The sequence below is a fragment of the Mixophyes fleayi genome, chromosome 10 (assembly GCF_038048845.1).
Source record: "Mixophyes fleayi isolate aMixFle1 chromosome 10, aMixFle1.hap1, whole genome shotgun sequence".
In the NCBI taxonomy this organism is placed as follows: Eukaryota; Metazoa; Chordata; class Amphibia; order Anura; family Limnodynastidae; genus Mixophyes; species Mixophyes fleayi.
Window position 1 is genome coordinate 29,062,630 of NC_134411.1, and position 18,960 is coordinate 29,081,589.

Here is an 18,960-nt window from a genome sequence, read left to right on the forward strand (position 1 = left end):
CTTACTAAGCATTTGTTCTTTTGCTTTCTTTAACTCCTCCTGTAGAAATTCTCTCTCTTTCTCAAATGAAGATATCAGCTCTTTCTGTTGGTTCAACTGTACACTGAGATCTTGGGCAAGAGAATCTTTCTTCTTGGCTTCGTCAAGGAGCTCTAGAATCTTCGTTCTCTCTTCATTGAGTGTTATGTTACTTAAATCTAATTTATCCTTGGTCAATCTTATTTCTTCCTGTAAAAGTTCAATATGTGTATTCATCCCCATCAGAACCTTCTCTTTTTCTTCTAAGATCTTTTGCTGATTAGATGTGGTCTCTTTCACAACTGCAAGTTCCTCCATAACAGAGTCCTTACTAAGCATTTGTTCTTTTGCTTTCTTTAACTCCTCCTGTAGAAATTCTCTCTCTTTCTCAAATGAAGATATCAGCTCTTTCTGTTGGTTCAACTGTACACTGAGATCTTGGGCAAGAGAATCTTTCTTCTTGGCTTCGTCAAGGAGCTCTAGAATCTTCGTTCTCTCTTCATTGAGTGTTATGTTACTTAATTCTAATTTATCCTTGGTCAATCTTATTTCTTCCTGTAAAAGTTCAATATGTGTATTCATCTCCATCAAAACCTTCTCTTTTTCTTCTAAGATCTTTTGCTGATTAGATGTGGTCTCTTTCACAACTGCAAGTTCCTCCATAACAGAGTCCTTACTAAGCATTTGTTCTTTTGCTTTCTTTAACTCCTCCTGTAGAAATTCTCTCTCTTTCTCAAATGAAGATATCAGCTCTTTCTGTTGGTTCAACTGTACACTGAGATCTTGGGCAAGAGAATCTTTCTTCTTGGCTTCGTCAAGGAGCTCTAGAATCTTCGTTCTCTCTTCATTGAGTGTTATGTTACTTAATTCTAATTTATCCTTGGTCAATCTTATTTCTTCCTGTAAAAGTTCAATATGTGTATTCATCTCCATCAAAACCTTCTCTTTTTCTTCTAAGATCTTTTGCTGATTAGATGTGGTCTCTTTCACAACTACAAGTTCCTCCATAACAGAGTCCTTACTAAGCATTTGTTCTTTCACTTTCTTTAACTCCTCCTGTAGACAATCTCTCTCTTTCTCACATGATAGAATAGAATCAGACTTATGTTTAATTTCTCTGGATTTTGCCTCAAGTACCTCCTTTAACTCTGCTGTTTTTGCCTTGTAGTCCAAAGCTATGAACAACATAGATGAAAGCTTCTCTGACTTGCTCTTGTAACCAGACTGTTGGTCAAATGCATCACAATCTGATACATTTTCATCACACAAAGCACACAACTGGTTCTCTACAAAATGCAAGTCCTTAAGCAGACTCTGTATTGCATTTGCTTTTACGTTTATTTCATTGTCTAAGCTGCTGTTCTGTTCTCTAAGTATCGCATTTTGCTCATTTACTCTTTGAATCTCATTTTGTAATTGTTGCTGCAGTTCACTAATAATGTGTTCTAGATTGTCTAGATTTACTTTCAAAGCATAGATTTCTTCAGTTTGTCCACTAACCTGCTTCTGAAGATCAGTGTTCTCAGCCTTCAAGCGTTTCAGGTGTTCTGTGTCAGACAAAATACGTGCTTCTGATTCTTTCACTTGATTCTCAAGCTTTGCTTCAATTTCTTTTACAAATTCTGCTTTTTCCATCAACTGCTTCTGCAACATGGCAAAGGAGGCGTCTCGTTCTACCTGTAACGTTTGTAGCAATTTTTCTAGATGCAATTTTTCTTGAGCTGCAGAATCTAATTGTAAGTAGAACTGCTCTTTTTCAAGTGCAATAGTTTGCTGGTCTTGAAATAACCTTGAATTTGAATGATCCACATCACGCTTCAAATTTGCAATATGCTGGTTTTGTGAAGCATATTGTTCCTGTAGGTTTTTAATAAGCACTTTGCTCTCCTCCCTTTCCTGTGTTAATGCATGCAGTTGGGATCTGGCCTCCTGGTACTCTACCTTTACAGTTTCTAAATCAACTTTTAAAACCTGTGCTGCTTTCTGATGTTGAGTAATGGTATCATCTTTCAGCTTCAGAACTTCAGATATATTTTTGACATTAGCCGTTCCTTTGTCTAGCTGCTCTCTGAGAAGGTTAACCTCGTTAGTAAAAGACTGGACATTGCTTTCCAATACTTGAAGCTTGGTATCCTTCTCATTTGCTGAGCTTAGAAGACTATTAACCTCATCTTCCCTTTTGCGGAGGGACTCTGCAAGCTCCTGCTTGTGCTCATATAGAGAAGCATATTTTTCCTGTAAATTTTGCACCGTGTTTTCCTTGTCTGTAACGGATTGCTCAAGAGCGTTATTTTTAGTACTAAGCTCTTGTACCGTATTCTGTATATCAGAAACTAATTTTGACTGCTGCTCTAATTGGACATTTAGCGTTTCCTCCTTTCTGGAATGGGAAGTTTCCTGTTCTGTTATGGAAACATTCAACTCATTCAAGTCCCTGTTCTGTTTGGTATTAACCTCCTCTAAATCTGCTAGCTGCTTTATCAACATGTTACACTGCCCCTCTTTACTGTTGAGTTTCGCTCTTAATTCCGCTAATTCCGACAATGAATTCTGTATTGTCAAATCTTTGTCGGAAACAACATCCTTATACTTTGCAGTATCAAGCATCAAGGCTTCAACTTGCTTTTCCTGTACTTCCAAAGAGTCTTGAAGTTCAGAAAACTGAGCTTTCAGATTTAGATAACTGTCTACCTTCTCCTTCAGACACTCATCTTTATGGGTTAAAGCTCCACTTAGTTCTTCTGCACTGTCTCTCAGGGTTTTGAGCTGACGATGAAGGTCGGAAATTATCTCCACATGTTCGGATAACTGAGTTTTTAATAACTCTGCTTCCTCGCTTTTATTTTTCAACAACTGCATTTGCTGGCTCAATTTTTGGAATTCTTGCTCCTGATCTTTCATCTTCTGCTGCTGTTGAGTCCGTTCAGAGACCAAACTTTGTAACTCACGCTGCAGTGTTAAAATAGTCTGTAGATGGTGGCCTTCACCTTCTAACTTCATTTCTGTCTGCTGGATTAATTCTTCTTTCTGGAGAAGAAGTGTATCTTTCTCTTCAACACTACGCATTAGAGTCTGTTTATCTAGCTCTAATTTATCAATCTGATCCTTCAAAGACAAAACCGTATGAGCCTGTTGAGATAAATGTGAACTAAGGACACCAATTTCTTCCGACTTACTGGACAATGTGGTATTCAGTAGCTCTATGTTAGAAGTCAATTTTCCTCTTTCCATCTCCAACATGTTTAACTGCTGGGTTAATGACTCTAAATTCGATACAGACAGCAACGTTGAGTCTCTTTCATGTATTAAGTTCTCAATTTCTTTAATACTAATCTCCAGTTTTTCCCTCAATGTTGCATTGTCTTCCAGCTTGTAGTTAAACTCCTGTTGAAGCTTGCCGAGGGCTGTATTTAAGCTTTCCACATGCTCTGTCATTTTTAGCTTGGCCTCTTTAAGCGTCCGTTCTTCGATCTGCAGCTTCTCCAAGTTGACTCTCGTTTCCTCTACCTGGGCACGTTGTGTGTTCATCAACGTGTCCTTCTCTGTCAATGCTTCATTTTTACTTTCAACAGCTTCACTTAACTCTTCCACTTGCTTTTGCAACAATACATTTTGCTCTTGGCTTTGTTTTAAATGATCACATGCAGTATTATAATCCACAATCCTAGCCTTGAGTAAATCAGCTCTCTCTTGATCGTTTCTCCTGGATTCCTTTAAATCCTTTTCTAGGAACTGTATTTGAGTTTGTAATTTAAGGGACACTTCTTGCTCTTCGTGTAGCTGAGTTTTTAGGCTGAGACACTCTTTAGCCCTCTCCTCTAATTGTGCAGTGACAATACAGTCATTTTGCAAATTCTGTGCAGAAATTAGCTCAATTTGGGCCAGAAGTTTTTCTTCTTGATCGCGCAAGAGATTGGACATCATTTTCTTTTCCTCCGATAATTGCTGTTCTGTTTCCACCAATTTTCTCTGGAAATCCTGCAAGTTCTGGTCCATAGCAGAGATTTCTGATTCTTTCTGGCTAACTTGTGTCAGTAGATTTTCCTTCTCATTGCGCAAATGTCGATTATGGTCCTCCAAGCCCTGTACTTTGCTTCCAAATTCCTCAACAGAGTTTATCTGCAACACTAAAGATGCTTCTTTATCTTTTAGAGACGTTTCCAGGAGTTTAATTTGTGATTGGAGCTCATCCTTTTCTGCACCAAGTTTATTGATTATTTCCATTTTCATATTCATTTGCTTTTCAAATTCTAGCGTTTTTTCTTTCAGTGTTTTCCCCAAGTCCTCCATGTCCTTCATAAGCGTGTCCTGCTTTTCTTGTAACGATGACAATTCCTTCCTCTTGTTGCATAATTCTTTGTCAAGCTGATCGCAACGGTCATTTTGCTCAGACAGCCGATTCGATAACTGTTCTATTTCTACGTCTTTTTTCGACATTCCAGAAACTAATTGGTTATATTGTTCTTTTGCCATTTTTAGCTCGTTTTCGAAAGTCTGTTCCTTACTGCTCTTCTCTTGTAACAAGTTTGCAAGCCTCTCTCTCTCCGAATGATCAGTCTCTAGTTGTAATCTTAAACCGTCAACTTCTTTTCTGTGTTTCATTTCCGACTCCTCAAGTGTGGCAACAGATGCTTTCATCTGTTCTTTAAGTAGTGCAACCTGCACAGAACACTCTTTAAGATGATTACTGTGTGAAACGGACTGCGCCTGGATGTCTAGACGAAGGCTTTTAATTGTTACGTCGTTCTCGCTGATCTGTCTAATTAGCTCCTCTGCTTCTTTAAGTTTACTCTCATTAAGACTTTTTGCTTTCTGTAACTCTAAATCCATTTCACAGAGTTGCTCAGACAGAGAGGAGATTTTGTCGCTGGTCTCCTGGACATCCAAAGTCTGCGATTCCCTCAAGAGGTGACTCTCTCTCTCCATTCTTACAAGAGCATCAGACATCTCTCTCATCTGCTCGTCTTTAAAATCAACAGACTCCTTTAAGATAGCGACCTGCTCTGAATATTCGGTCAAGCTTGCTGAAAGAGTAGACATCTCTTTGTCCTTTTCTTGTAAGAGTTCCTTAAGAACATCCATTTCCCTTTCACACCTCTGAAGGTCATATATAAGTTGTGATCTCTCTTCCAGATGACTTGTATTGAGCCGATCCAGTTCTTCATTGGTCTGATCAAGGTCAACTTGCAACTTTTCCAAAGATGAATCTTGTATTAATACCTGTAGGAGTCAGAGGATGAAGCTAGTGAAATGACTGCTAATGGCACACAATGCAAATTGTTACAAGCAGTTATGGAGAACCATTAGTACGACACCACAATATATGTACACACTGGCATCTTTATATCTGTTTTTTGATGGATAATCACATAAATGGGCATTCTATCAGACCGGAGGAAAGAGGAAGTGAAGATCAATTTACTCCAGATTATAACCAAAGTGTGTTATTTTATAGAATATGAAGATAATTTACCTCCATTTAAAGGACAGCTTACCTCCACTTTCTGCTTCCTCCAATTTTATAGAACTAATTTATTTTACAGATTGGTGTATATGGAGATGTAGGCTCAGAAGTCTTTACAGAAGCAAATGACGGAACAAGGACGGAAAAAAAGTAGCATCTTCTAGTTTCCCCCATCCACATCTGTAATACGCACTGATCCTACATCTCCCCATAGATACGGACCATCACTATGTGAGTATCCGTCATTCTTTCGTTAACGCATCAAGAAAAAATTAAATGGAGAGGAGACAGCAATATGGATACCAAAGTGTATGAGCCCTAATGTTGCATGCTATGTTACGATCTGATCTTTTATGTTAAACAGAATTATTATTAGACTACTTTCTAGTATGTGCTCTATTCCTTTACAATGCCAATGTGAACACCTTGGGGACCGTGGGCAAATATATTCACTGCCTCAGACCTACAAACGGCCATGTAATGTATCAGTGACATCTAATGCTGCCCAAAGCCAAGAACTAGCACAGTGCCTGCAATTACCAACTACTCAGAACAAGGAACTAACACAGTGCCTGCAATTACCAGCTACTCAGAACAAGGAACACAGTGCCTGCAATTACCAACTACTCAGAACAAGGAACTAACACAGTGCCTGCAATTACCAACTACTCAGAACAAGGAACTAACACAGTGCCTGCAATTACCAGCTACTCAGAACAAAGAACTAGCACAGTGCCTGCCATTACCAACTACTCAGAACAAGGAACACAGTGCCTGCAATTACCAACTACTCAGAACAAGGAACTAACACAGTGCCTGCAATTACCAACTACTCAGAACAAGGAACTAACACAGTGCCTGCAATTACCAACTACTCAGAACAAGGAACTAACACAGTGCCTGCAATTACCAACTACTCAGAACAAGGAACTAACACAGTGCCTGAAATTACCAACTACTCAGAACAAGGAACTAACACAGTGCCTGCAATTACCAGCTACTCAGAACAAGGAACTAGCACAGTGTCTGTAATTACCAACTGCTCAGAAGGAACTAGCACAGTGCCTGTAATCAACATCTGCTCAGAGCCTGGACCTAGCACAGTGCTTGTAATAAACATCTGCTCAGAGCCTGGACCTAGCACAGTGCCTGTAATCAACATCTGCTCAGAGCCTGGACCTAGCACAGCGATCTGCAGCGTGCTGCTGGGCGGAATCAGGTGCTGTCGAGAGTAGGACCCCTGTTGCCTGAGGAAGGGGTCTACTATGTGGTGTTTTCATCACTGCTCTTTGTAGAGTGAAGCTGGGATCGCGCTACTGGGGAAGACACTGCTCTAATCTACCTAATGACCTGACCTGCTGTTCTCTTTCCTACATCTTAACACCTTCTGTCTGCTCTCCATCAATGTGTAATATGCTGGCGCTATATAAAGGTGAATAATAAATAGTACTTGGTAATTGTACAAACGTCACTGCCGAACAGTGCTGAAACATTACTATCAGCTCCGCCATAACGTCTTTCCTATCTGCTGCTGCTGCCTGGCTACTGGCTCAATTTAAAGTATACCAGCAAGAGATTTCAGCTTTGTGATTAACATTAGGAATCACATAACAAGAGCCTATTCGGGAACCACTGAAAACTAACTGGCCGGGCAGCTGGAGGTTTGATAACAGCTTCAGTGGACCTGATAAACGTGCATCAGCGGCGAAGCGATAGAATGGTAGAATCTGCTGATCAGATAGAGCTTATAGAGTAGAGCCTGTAGAAATATCAGTTAAAGCAGATATAATGTCACTTGAGTAACAAATATAAAGATAGTAATTTTATGTCCTTCCGTATACAACGTATTATATGAATCAGACTGAATAGATAAAAATAGCATAATTCCCTACAGGGTGCACCAGCCTTACCCTCTCCTTAAATGCAGACACCTTCTCTGTGAGCTCAGCGTTGGACTGTTTTAACGCAGTGTTTTCAGACTCTGATAATCTCTGTTTATTTGTGATCTCTTCAAGCTGGAAAAGGAAAAAGTTGCATAATATTAAATCCAATAGTGTCTGAAGATTTAGAAACCTGTGGTCTTCAAGTCGCAGAATGCATTCTCTCTCTCTATATAATATATAATATATAAATTTATCTCTATGTATATATATCCCCATAGATTGTAGGGCTTTTACCTCTCTGTCTGCATTATCCAGTATTGTTTTATTACTGTGTTTATTCGCATTTGTAAAGCTCTATGGAATTAGCTGACGCTGCATACCTAAATGTGGATGATCTCTCTCTCTATATATATATTTATCTTACTATATCTCTAAGAGCTTGTATGTAAAATGCCCCCCTAAAGAGAAAAAAAAAAATGTCCCCCTAACATTCTTATTGAATTGTTTATCAGAACTCCTAACAGTGACTTACGCCTGTGTCTAGGACAGTGTTGGCTAACCTGTGACACTTCCAGCAATAAGCTGCTATATATTGGCAAAGCATGCTGGGACTTGTAGTTTCATAACACCTGGAGCGTCACAAGTTAGCCAACACCGGTATAGCACATGATCAGAGAAACAAACACCTTTTCTGGTTTCTGTGTTTCTGAACCTTCCGGATACTGTGTTTTCGGATATAAGATTATATACCTGTATCATGATCAGAGGGCAGCACATTTCTGAGGGTAATGTAAAATGTATCAGCACTCCGGTACACTCTAAGTTGTAGGGAAGTTATTGGTAGGAATATAAAACTTTTCATCAGTTTAAAGACCAAGATAAAGATCTAAGCATAGATCGAAATGCATTGCTTATTGCTTGGTATATATTAAACTGCCTTCTGATCACCATATTGGATTGGATCTAGAAAATATTGGATTCTTTTGTTATATGCGGCTGAAAGGAGATATCCTGGTAGGAAGATTGGCTGTTATCAATAGTACCTTGTATGGGATGTATTTTGCTTTTTAAAGTTAACGTTTGCATTAATACTTTGCATTAATGGTTTTAAAAGGGTAATCCGCCTAGATTCGGCCTTAGTTCTCTTTTGTCTCCTATTCCATGAATTAATATTTGGGAGTAAGAAGAAAGAGGATACAAGAGAAAAAAGAATGTGAAGACCCTTGATAGAAGTTAGCCATATTACCCTGAATAAGTCTAATCTTGCCTGATCTTGGAAGCTAAGCAGGATTGGGTCCAGTCAATACTTGGTTGGGAGACCATCGGGATATATGATGTAGAGATGTGGTTAATTTATCAATATAAGAAGAAAGAGGATACAAGAGAAGAAAGAATGTAAAGACCCTTTATTGAAGTTGATTGTCGTCTGCCTGTTGATGTAAGCAGAACACCTAGGGAGGATCATCAGACTCCTATCCTTTCAGGGCAGCACGGTGGCTTAGTGGTTAGCACTTCTGCCTCACAGCACTGGGGTCACGAGTTCAATTTCCGACCATGGCCTTATCTGTGTGGAGTTTGTATGTTCTCCCTGTGATTGCGTGGGTTTCCTCCGGGTGCTCCGGTTTCCTCCCACACTCCAAAAACATACTAGTAGGTTAATTGGCTGCTATCAAATTGACCCTAGTGTGTGTGTGTGTGTGTGTGTGTGTGTGCAGTAGGGAATCTAGACTGTAAGCTCCAATGGGGCAGGGACTGATGTGAGTGAGTTCTCTGTACAGCGCTGCGGAATTAGTGGTGCTATATAAATAAATGGTGATGATGATGACGACGAAGAGTGCTTTAAAGATTTTATGGAACTATTTTGATTCACTTCATTGTGTATGTTACATGTGTCTATGGGAAATTTTCCTATATGCTTTTTTGACATTTAGTTTGCACCTTGTATAACAAATTACTGACCGTCATTGTACAAATCATTGTACTGATTTAGTGGTTTGGTGGTATTCAATTCTGTGTGTTCGAGGCTGCTGTGGTTGTTGAGACGCCCTAGATCTAATTTTGTTTTCCTGCCCATATTGCCTTCCCCCATGTACCAATTAGAAGAGTTCCCCACTTCTTCTGAGCCCTATGTAAGAGGCACAATGGTGTCCTACTCATACTGATGCCACGTATGGCCACAATTTCAATGTCATCGCTCTTCTTTAAGTAGCAGTGCCAATGTTACAGCATTTAAAGGTCCTCGGTTATGTAGCGACTTCTGTTATGTCATCACACTAAACTATTCCTAATGAAGCCCACTGGTCAGAGTACGGTGTAAACAATGGTTTCATTTACAGTTTCACTGACCTGATGTTCGCACTGATCCAGCTTCTCAAAGATTTCTTTGTTCAAAGCCTCCTTCTCCTGCAGAGATTTCCTGGCTGTGCCCAGCTGATCCAGCTTCGCTGTTGCGTCCCGGAGTGTCTGCTCTTTTTCCACAACAGCATTTTCAAGAAACGCGTTCCTGTTTGTTAACCTAAGAAAACATTTTTATATACCTAAAACCTAAACAAATGATGTTCTAACAAAGTGTATTAAATATAAGTTGACAGAAAAGAATACCCTTTAAGCTGATCATTCAAGGCTGATATGAGCTCATAGTGCTTTTCAGCTTCTTGACTCTGCTGCTGCCGGAGCTGGGACAGTTGTGTCTGCAAACGTTCATTTTCACTCTGCAAGAAAGGAGTGTGGGACATTCTCATTATGAAATTACCATTGACCACTAAGCTCCAAGATAATTCAACCAACCGACTGTTTATAAAAGTGAAACATTTAAGGGTGTGAACCAAGTTAATTGATGTTCCCAAATCCAATGAGTAAATCCATCACCGGAGTACAACAAAGACAGTAAAGCAACTGTGCAGAATAGAACGGTGGTGAAAAGTCACAGAGCAGCCGGTAAAGGCTGCGGAACACTGCCAGCAATATGCGGTACCAGGATGGAGATATTTACACCCGGCTGTAAGGGGAGGGAGTGGGGCTTATTTACTAACATGATGCACAGAGCAATGAAGTGACAGGAAGCAGAGGTCATCTATTAGCAGTCTAGTGTATTCCGATGTACGATAGACAAATATTTGATTGGCCTCTATGTGTTAAAGCTCATGTGTTCTACCTGCGCTATTTTATTAAATTATCTAGAGAACTTTTTGGGAAAACTGATTGAGCCATTCAAGTAGGGTCATAGGGTCATTAGGAGTTGCCCACTTAGACAACCCGTGCTATTCAGCCCCCCCCCCCTTCCCCTTCAATTAGGTCCTTTGGCTGAGTTCCCACCCTTATGCTTCTGACAAATGGTAACTTTATTCATGCGATAACCTAAGCCCCTGGGAACTTGGCACTTACACATAATACAATGTCAGGCAGTGTCAGCCGTGAGTTCCATGCTGTGAGTGTACCAGCCCCAGTTTGCCAGGGACTCAGCTTTTTCATTACTGCTATGAGCAGTGACATAATATGGGTTCATGGGAAGGAGCTGGGAAATGCCTGTACATAAAACCACTATCACTAGCCTAATCCGAACTTGGCACCAACTTGGCTTGGTCCAAGGCTTGCGACAGCCAATGAATAAAAGCACTATCCTACATGGTAGACTGAACCCATTCAGACTTCTTTAAGTCTCTCATTTCCTACCAAATCTCAAAACCCCTGGGGCCTCTTTTCCATCTTCTACTACCTCCTCTGGCTTCCAACCTCCCTTTCCGCCTAACGTCTGCCTCCCCCTCCCAACCTTTCACTCTCTACTGTCATCATCCCCTCTTTCATCAAACACATCCTTGTCTCCCCATTCTCAAAATACTCACTCTTCAACCTACCGCACTGTTGAACTACCGACCAGAAGCTCTCCTACCCTTTGCCTCACAAAAACTCGAAAGGCTCATCTACACTGGTCTTGTCACCTTCCTCTGACAAGTCCCTTGGTGATGCTCTCCGATGTGGCTTCTGTAACCTCCATTTCACTGAAATTCCTCTGACTAAAGTCACAAATGGTCTTCTTGTCGTAAAATCCAAGGGTCATTTCTCTTTGTTTATCCTACTTCAACGTTCTGTGGCTTTTGACACTGTAGACCACCCTCTTCTACCTCACACACTTCACTCCCTTGGCCTTTGCAACACTGTGCTCTCTTGGTTCACCTCCTCTTATCTTTCAAACAACTCCTTCTCCGTCTCCATCCCCCCCTCATACTTTCTGTTGGGGTCCCTCAAGACTTTGATCGCCCCCCTGCTGTTCTCACTCTACACACACCTCCTTTCTGGCCACCTAAATAGCTTCTTCGGTCTACAGTACTCTCTATAATGATGATGATAGCAAGTCCTACCTGTCCTCACCCAAACCCCACCCTCCTTGCAGATTTTCTATTGTCTCTCCGCTATTACCTCATGGTTGTCACAGCGCTTTCTCAATTGAAATATGGACAAAACTGAGCTTATTTGTCTTCCATGGTTCCTGAATCACCACCACGCCCCACTACTCCTTCACTGTTGACAATACCATGACCTCCTCAGTTCCTCAAGTCCACAGCCTGGCCTCCATTCTGGACTCCTCACCCTCATTCAATCCCTCTCCTGCTCCTGTCGCGTCTATCTTCGGAACATCACCAGGATTCAACCCTTCCTCTCCCTTGATGACACCAAACAATCCATTCTCTCATTATCTTTCCCCTCGACAACTGCAACCTTCTCAACCCACCTCTCAGATCTTCAATCTCTCTTTAACGGTACTGCAAGATTGATTCTTCTCTCACACCGCACTGCTTCTGTTTCCCCCCTCTGCCAATCCCTCCGCTGACTCCACTTTTCATATATAATCCTCAACCTCACCCACAAAGCTCTTGATTGCTCCATTACCCCCCTATATCTCCAACCTCATCTACCTCCAAGCCACTCCCACCCCCTCTGCTCAGCCAATGATTGCCTGCTCTGCACTCTTGATTAACCACTTCTCAGTAACAGCTCCAACACTTCTCCTGCGCTGCTTCCCATTTCTGGAATGCACCCCCTCACTCTGCCAGACTCCACCCTAGCCTCCAATGGTTTATTCACTCCCTAAAACTTATCTGTTCATCAAAGCCTAAAAAAAACACTACCTAACACCTCCATACAGCCCCCCCCCTGTACATTTTTTGACCTTTTGTTTATGTGACCTATGTCTACCTTGTATATGAAGCTGCAGAACTTTATGGCGCTCTATAAATAAATGCGAATACTAATAATACTCAAATACCTAGGGACATCTGCATTGGCTCCTGCTTGTCCAATCAGCTGTTGCAAACATTACGTTCCCACAAATAAAAAACGCAGCAACACCTAACAGCTCTACAAGCTCTCGTCACTAGTGGACCAGAGGGGGATATGCTGGTAACAGTGAAGATCCCAAAGGAGCACCCGTAAAACAGGACCAAATTGGTGGGGGGTGCTAAATGACAGAATTTGTGTACACATTTACCTCCCTATTAAATAAGTGGTCAAGATCAAACAACACAAAGGAGGAAGCCATACATTAACCAACAATTTACAGTTTAGAATTTATGGCTATTACACTTTGATGAGGTTAAACAAAAATGTGTGTCCATTGGGACATTAATTGGTATAAAAATAAAATAATACAACCTTTAATCCGAAATTTGAATCCCCTTACACTAAATAGCATTAATAGTTCAAATAAAAAAATACAAAAAAAAAAAAGCAAAGAGCTCCTGAATACCAAACTCTGTTGTGTTGGATTGTATTAAATGTGTTAGAAGCACCTCAAACACAACTGTAAGGAAGCAGTGACAGATGATTAGTGACACAGACAGAGCAGTGTTACGTTCCCCCCCATCACACACAAGCAACTCTACAAGGAGACCACACACCTGGGTAAAGGACGGAGAATCTTCATCTACATCAAATGTTACCTGTGTTAAAAGGCTTTGTTACAAGACTCAGAAAATTAAGCAGGTGCAGAATGTTCAGCTAGTTATAGATCCTCATGTCTAGTAAGAGACAGACAACAAGTGACTGTTTCCTGTACAAGTGCTGAACTAAACCATGATTTATGGGTACCAATAGGCTGATTAATAGGCCTAGCTAAGGTGAACTGTGTTGCATGCCAGGAATGCCCATATCGCAACTTGCAAACATCCGATGCTTCCTAAGATCTTAACGATAAGGTAAGAAATACGCACCTGCAAAGATTCAATGCGCAGCTGGAGTTGTAACCGATCCCCTAGCTCCTGACATCGCTCTTCAAGGGTCATTATCTGCTCCTGTAATTGGTTTCTCTCTAATTCCAGCTCTTCCACAACGGCTCGTAGTCCTGATCCTGAATCCAGAACGGACATCATTCAAAGGTTGCAGGAAATACACAGACATACTTTGTACAGTGCACAAATACTTTACTACTAGCAGCAAAGGAGTTCAGCTGAACTAATGATTATTATTTAATATAGGTTTATTTTATCGATGTAATAAGCTTGGACCATTTCAATATTCTTAATCCTTGCTAATCATTTTTTTGCTGCTGCAATTTGCGATAGATCACACTGTACATATAATTTTCTAGTAAGGACCACTTTTCATATAATATATATATATATATATATATATATATATATATATATATATATATATATATATATGAGCTACAAACAGCCCTCTTTAGCAGAGCATAGCTGATGACAGAGAATAATAGCTTGCACTAGGATGAAAAGGAAATGTAAGTACAATGTCAAACATCTGATTTTTCTCCAGGGTAGGGGGAACAATTATATATGTATTTGGGATTGTAATAAATAGCTATTTTATAAAAGGCAAAATGTTGTATTAGATTTAGGGGCCCAAAAGTGCAACAAGTATGGATTGTTACCCTGTCTACTATTTCATGAAGCAGAATCTTGGACGTGCATTGATTCAGCTGCAGGATAGAGTATGCTTAACAAAATACCACTGTTCCTCAAATAGATAAAATCAAACTAGTACAAAATTAAAATGAACACATCCAGCAAGCCAAATGTTGCAGCACAAACAGGAGCAGCGACGTAGCGTACATGTACAGGAGCGACTTATTTACTGTGTACCCGTTACCTAAACACAGACAGCCATTCAGTGGGGTGAACAGGAGGACCCCACTAATGCAGACATGTAGCCTAGGAAAGAGTAATATCACTGAAGCAGAGTATGAACCACGGTCATGTGAAGGCAGCATATGAGGCAACTAGGAGCCAGTTTTATGAGGTACACAACACCTCATGCCTCAGTCATGCCACACAATTGATAGGAATCATGACAAATGGTTCAGTCTACAATATAGTGACTCCTGTGGTCATTTACAAAACTCAGATGCAGAGCAAAACCCAACTTCGGCCTCACCTTGCACCTTGATTTGTGCCAGTGTGTTTAAATTTCTGCCAAAGCAGATGGGTGCTACAGGGTTTGTGGAGCAGTGCAAAAACGTCAGGGCCTGGCGGTGACTGGACCCCGGAAATGCCGGTGCCCCTCCTCTCTCGGAGGCCCCTGTTTGAGAACCCCTGAATCACCCCTCGAAGCTACCACTCTACTCAGAAAAGAGCAGATCGGAGCAGCGAGGAATCACCCATGCACAACGGTACAAAGCCAAGGTGTTCCACGGTGCCACCAAGACTTCGTGTGAGTAGGAGACGGGTACGCTTTAATTTAAACTGTATTACTTGATCAACTATAAAAGATCAAATGTACAAACCAACAAATAACTATATTGGTAATGAAAGCTATTAAAGAGTTAAACAGCCAATGTTACGTCGCCCTGAAAGAGTGAGACTGAAAAATATTCTATACTGCAAATTATCGGAAAAGGTCAATTTACCATTAGTGCTGCTAGTCAGTACATGAAATAATAAGACTTAAAGAGATTTTCTACCCTCAGATGACTAAAGGATTGCCTTGTCCATGTTCCCCTGCAAATTGTGGGACATTACAAGGGCTAGATGCTAGAAGGACAATTGTAACAAGAAGATCTGCTTAATGATGAATACACGGTTTACACGCACAAGGAGAAGCCATAAAGATAAAACATTGTATTTATTAAAATTTTCCGGACAACATGCAACACCCAATTAATTAAATTCACCTGAAGGTGGAAAATCGTTAACTTTACATCATTTAACGGCTTATTCATTTAAATGGAACAATCTGCTCTTACCTCTGGCAACCAATCAACTTTGGTATAAATTAGTTTTATTAAACCAGCTGTCTGATTGGTTGTTTTGAATCAAAGTATTTTCATGCTACTGACATAATGGTAAATACGATAAAGAAACATATTACACATGTAGACAGTACAGACCACCAAAGAAACGTTGCGAGATACCCTTGAGCCAAACTAGGCAGTTCATCCAGCTTGCACATGCCTCAAAGTGAAAAAACAAACAAATGAGCAAAATAATAGTCACAAAATAAAACATGTTTCACATGTTAGCAACCAGCACTCAATGAGCGGTCAGTTAATAAAATAATAAAAAATAAAAATCAAAAAAGTTTGGTGAGGGGGGTGTGATGCAGTGCATGCTCTGCCCCTTGTCTGCCGTGTGGTTCAGACAAGGGGTCAATAAACTGTCTAGTGGGGTCACACCTGAATTAGGAGAACCGTATTCAGGCCACCAACCTCCCATGTTCTCGCCCTCTACAGAATCGCTGCTCTCCAGAGTTAGATGATGTTCTTCGAAACTCTTGTTGTTGTAATCAAATTCATCCTGATTAAAACATGGAAAAAATAAAATTAGACAACGGAAACCTGGGGGCTTATTTGTCCATTGTTCAGATACATAATCAATTAGAATAAATGGTATAATTATTATCTAGGTGGGGACTCTCTTCCTGCATATGATTGTTTATTGCAAAAATTTAAATCCGAGACACCCATGTGACCTAGAAATAAAGCCCACCCCCTACTTCCTTTAATATCCCAAAAAAGGTAAAACAGTTCTAGGGATCTGTCCCAACTTGTCCTGTTAAATGGGGATCATCAGGAATTACTAGCATGACATTGGGGGCCCCACCTGATGGCACAAACACCAGACCCCAGAAAGGTCATATTTGTCTTTCGATTCGGATATCTCACCCATTTTTTCCAAATTATTTTATTATATGGTATTTCTACTTCATTTGTATTGTCTTCAGAATGTCTTCAACCAACCTAATGTACTGTACTGTAATACCCAGCAGGAGATTATATTTTATACTGGAAAGTCACACTGCTTGCAGAAGAGCAGGATGAGATGCAAACACAAGACACCTTTGAGGTCCCTTTATTACACCCAGTGATTGGCTTTAGCAGCACTTAAGCTAGGTACACACTACAGGGTTTTTGTTCAATAATCGTCTCAACCAGCCAACATACGACCGCTCGTTCAAAAGTCGGGTCAGTGTGTGTAGTGACACGATGGTCGAAAGTCTGCCCAGATGGACGATTGTCGCCTCATTTGGTTGGTCGTACCGTTAAATATTTTCGTTCCAATCTCGTTTCCGCTGTGTAGTGTGTATAAACTTCCTACCGATCCACAACAGTGAGTACGAAATTACAGTCATTGCTCACGACAACATGGCTGTAAAAAGTCACTAAAGGGACGTCCGCTCTTCCCTTTATCGTCCTAAACAAGGCTAGTGTGTATGCAGTCCATGGACCGAGCGATCGGAACATCGATCGCATGTAAAATCGATCGGCATAAAAAGTTGGTGGAAAATTCTGTAGTGTGCACCCAGCTTTAGTAGACAAATAAGTGAGGACTATTGTTTAAAGTGAGTGTATAATGCAAAGTGTGTGGGGCTGACGACAGCTTGGGTTGGGCTCCGGCAGCAAAGGAGCTCTTGTCCTGCAGCTCCAATAGAAGAGACTCCTGTAGGCCCCCCACTGTTGAACTACAACAACAAGCATGTCCTGTCCATCTACACAACGGCTGCAATACCCCAGACTAACTTAGAGGAAGGTACCTTTAAAAGAGGCTGCACAAAAGTTGACCATTTTCCTTTAGACAAAGCATTAAGAGCGACTGAACAAACGCGCACTAACCTGCAGCTTGGCGGCTCCTCTGCTCCCTTTCCTCCGCGCTGGCCGCAGTTTTCCTAGTCCTCGAGCTGCGCTCAGCTCCTCCTCCAGTTCCACCTGCCCTGAGTCCATGGCTGGATCGGAGCAGCCAGGAAAGAACCAGTCATCCTCAATCAGTTTTGTGCCACAGGAAAGCAGTTTACATAAAAGTTCCACTGACCCATCACCCCCAACTTCAAACCACCTCATTCACCTTGTGAGCTCCCCAGACCCACAAAACACTGCACAAGTCGCCAAACAGCTGTTGGACAAGACCAGGATTTGCTAAATAAACTGGAATGGACATGTGCTACAAAGTGTTAATAATTAAATAACACAGTCAATTTCAGGGATGCACACGGATCAAGACAGATGATTACTGTCTTGATCCATCTGCGTTCAGTGCAGAAAATAATGCGTTAATCTGAGGAAGTCACAAGAATGAAGTACAGTGCATCAAGCAATGCAATTATTCAATGACAATATGATTTCTATGTGACAGATTAAATAAATATATATAATGTGTCACATATGTATATGTAAATACACATCACTTAAAGTCACACATTAGCAGAAAACACAATTTCAAACTAGGCAATTGTACACGTGTAACAAGTACATTCCCATCTGTTTTGTGATCTGACAAAGTGTTAAGTTGATTCAGTGAGTAATATTCATCATGCAAAGAAAAGTTGAGAAACAAAAGTACTTCCTGATACAGAGGTTAGACTTGCAGAGTTTTAGAAAATTTCCCATATACCTAAAATTTAAGTGGCCTGATTAAAAAAAAGAGCTTATAACATTCACAAATATAAATGGTAATGATTTGAGAGCTCGTTAGAACTGAAGTTATTAAAATTAGGGTTAAAATTTTATGCTGGCTGCACACCAGCCAATCCTGCCATTCTGCCCAAGGGCCAGGAACAGTTTTTAATTTGGCGAAACGCGTGGGTGGTCGAATCAGACAGATCCGGTCATCTGGTGGTCCGCCAACGCATCCGGTTCATGTGAGGGTTTATCAGTGCAGTTAACTTATAATATTTTCAGCCATAAATTGAATTATTCTAGTGCAATACAGTTGTTTTGGGGCCAGACACATGCCAATGTCGGGCAATTGTTGCCGATACAGCTTGAGAATATTTGCAAGCCTAAAATTAACACAAAATGATTACTCATCTACAATATTGGAAACATTTATGTGCATTATATAATTTATATTATACGTGTGAATGTCCAAAGGTCTTTTTTTTATATTAGATTATCTTATGATTAGTGATATTTTAAAGAGCACAGTTTAGCTACCAGAGGCTAGGATATATATATATATATATATATATATATATATATATATATATATATATATATATATATATATATATATATATCTTATACAAAATACTAAGCTCCATTTCTTTCATTACACAGAAGAAAATCTATTTGTTTATCTAGCTATGGCTGTATGTTAATGGTTTGTACACATATAGGATCTTTTATCCAGAATCTCCAATTAGCCAGAA

General features: G+C 40.4%; 1 protein-coding gene across 1 annotated transcript in view; it reads right to left on the reverse strand.

Annotated features, from left to right (window-relative positions):
* The window catches only part of LOC142103914 (uncharacterized), a 57,830-nt gene that overhangs the window by 14,686 nt on the left and 24,184 nt on the right, over positions 1 to 18,960 (reverse strand). Inside the window, exons 15-22 of the mRNA XM_075188295.1 lie at positions 17,429 to 17,538; positions 15,992 to 16,112; positions 13,572 to 13,708; positions 13,260 to 13,301; positions 9,967 to 10,076; positions 9,712 to 9,880; positions 7,393 to 7,497; positions 958 to 5,238 (exon numbers count right to left, since the gene is read on the reverse strand). Coding sequence (XP_075044396.1) covers positions 958 to 5,238; positions 7,393 to 7,497; positions 9,712 to 9,880; positions 9,967 to 10,076; positions 13,260 to 13,301; positions 13,572 to 13,708; positions 15,992 to 16,112; positions 17,429 to 17,538 — 5,075 coding nt within the window. The remainder of the gene's footprint in view (positions 1 to 957; positions 5,239 to 7,392; positions 7,498 to 9,711; positions 9,881 to 9,966; positions 10,077 to 13,259; positions 13,302 to 13,571; positions 13,709 to 15,991; positions 16,113 to 17,428; positions 17,539 to 18,960) is intronic.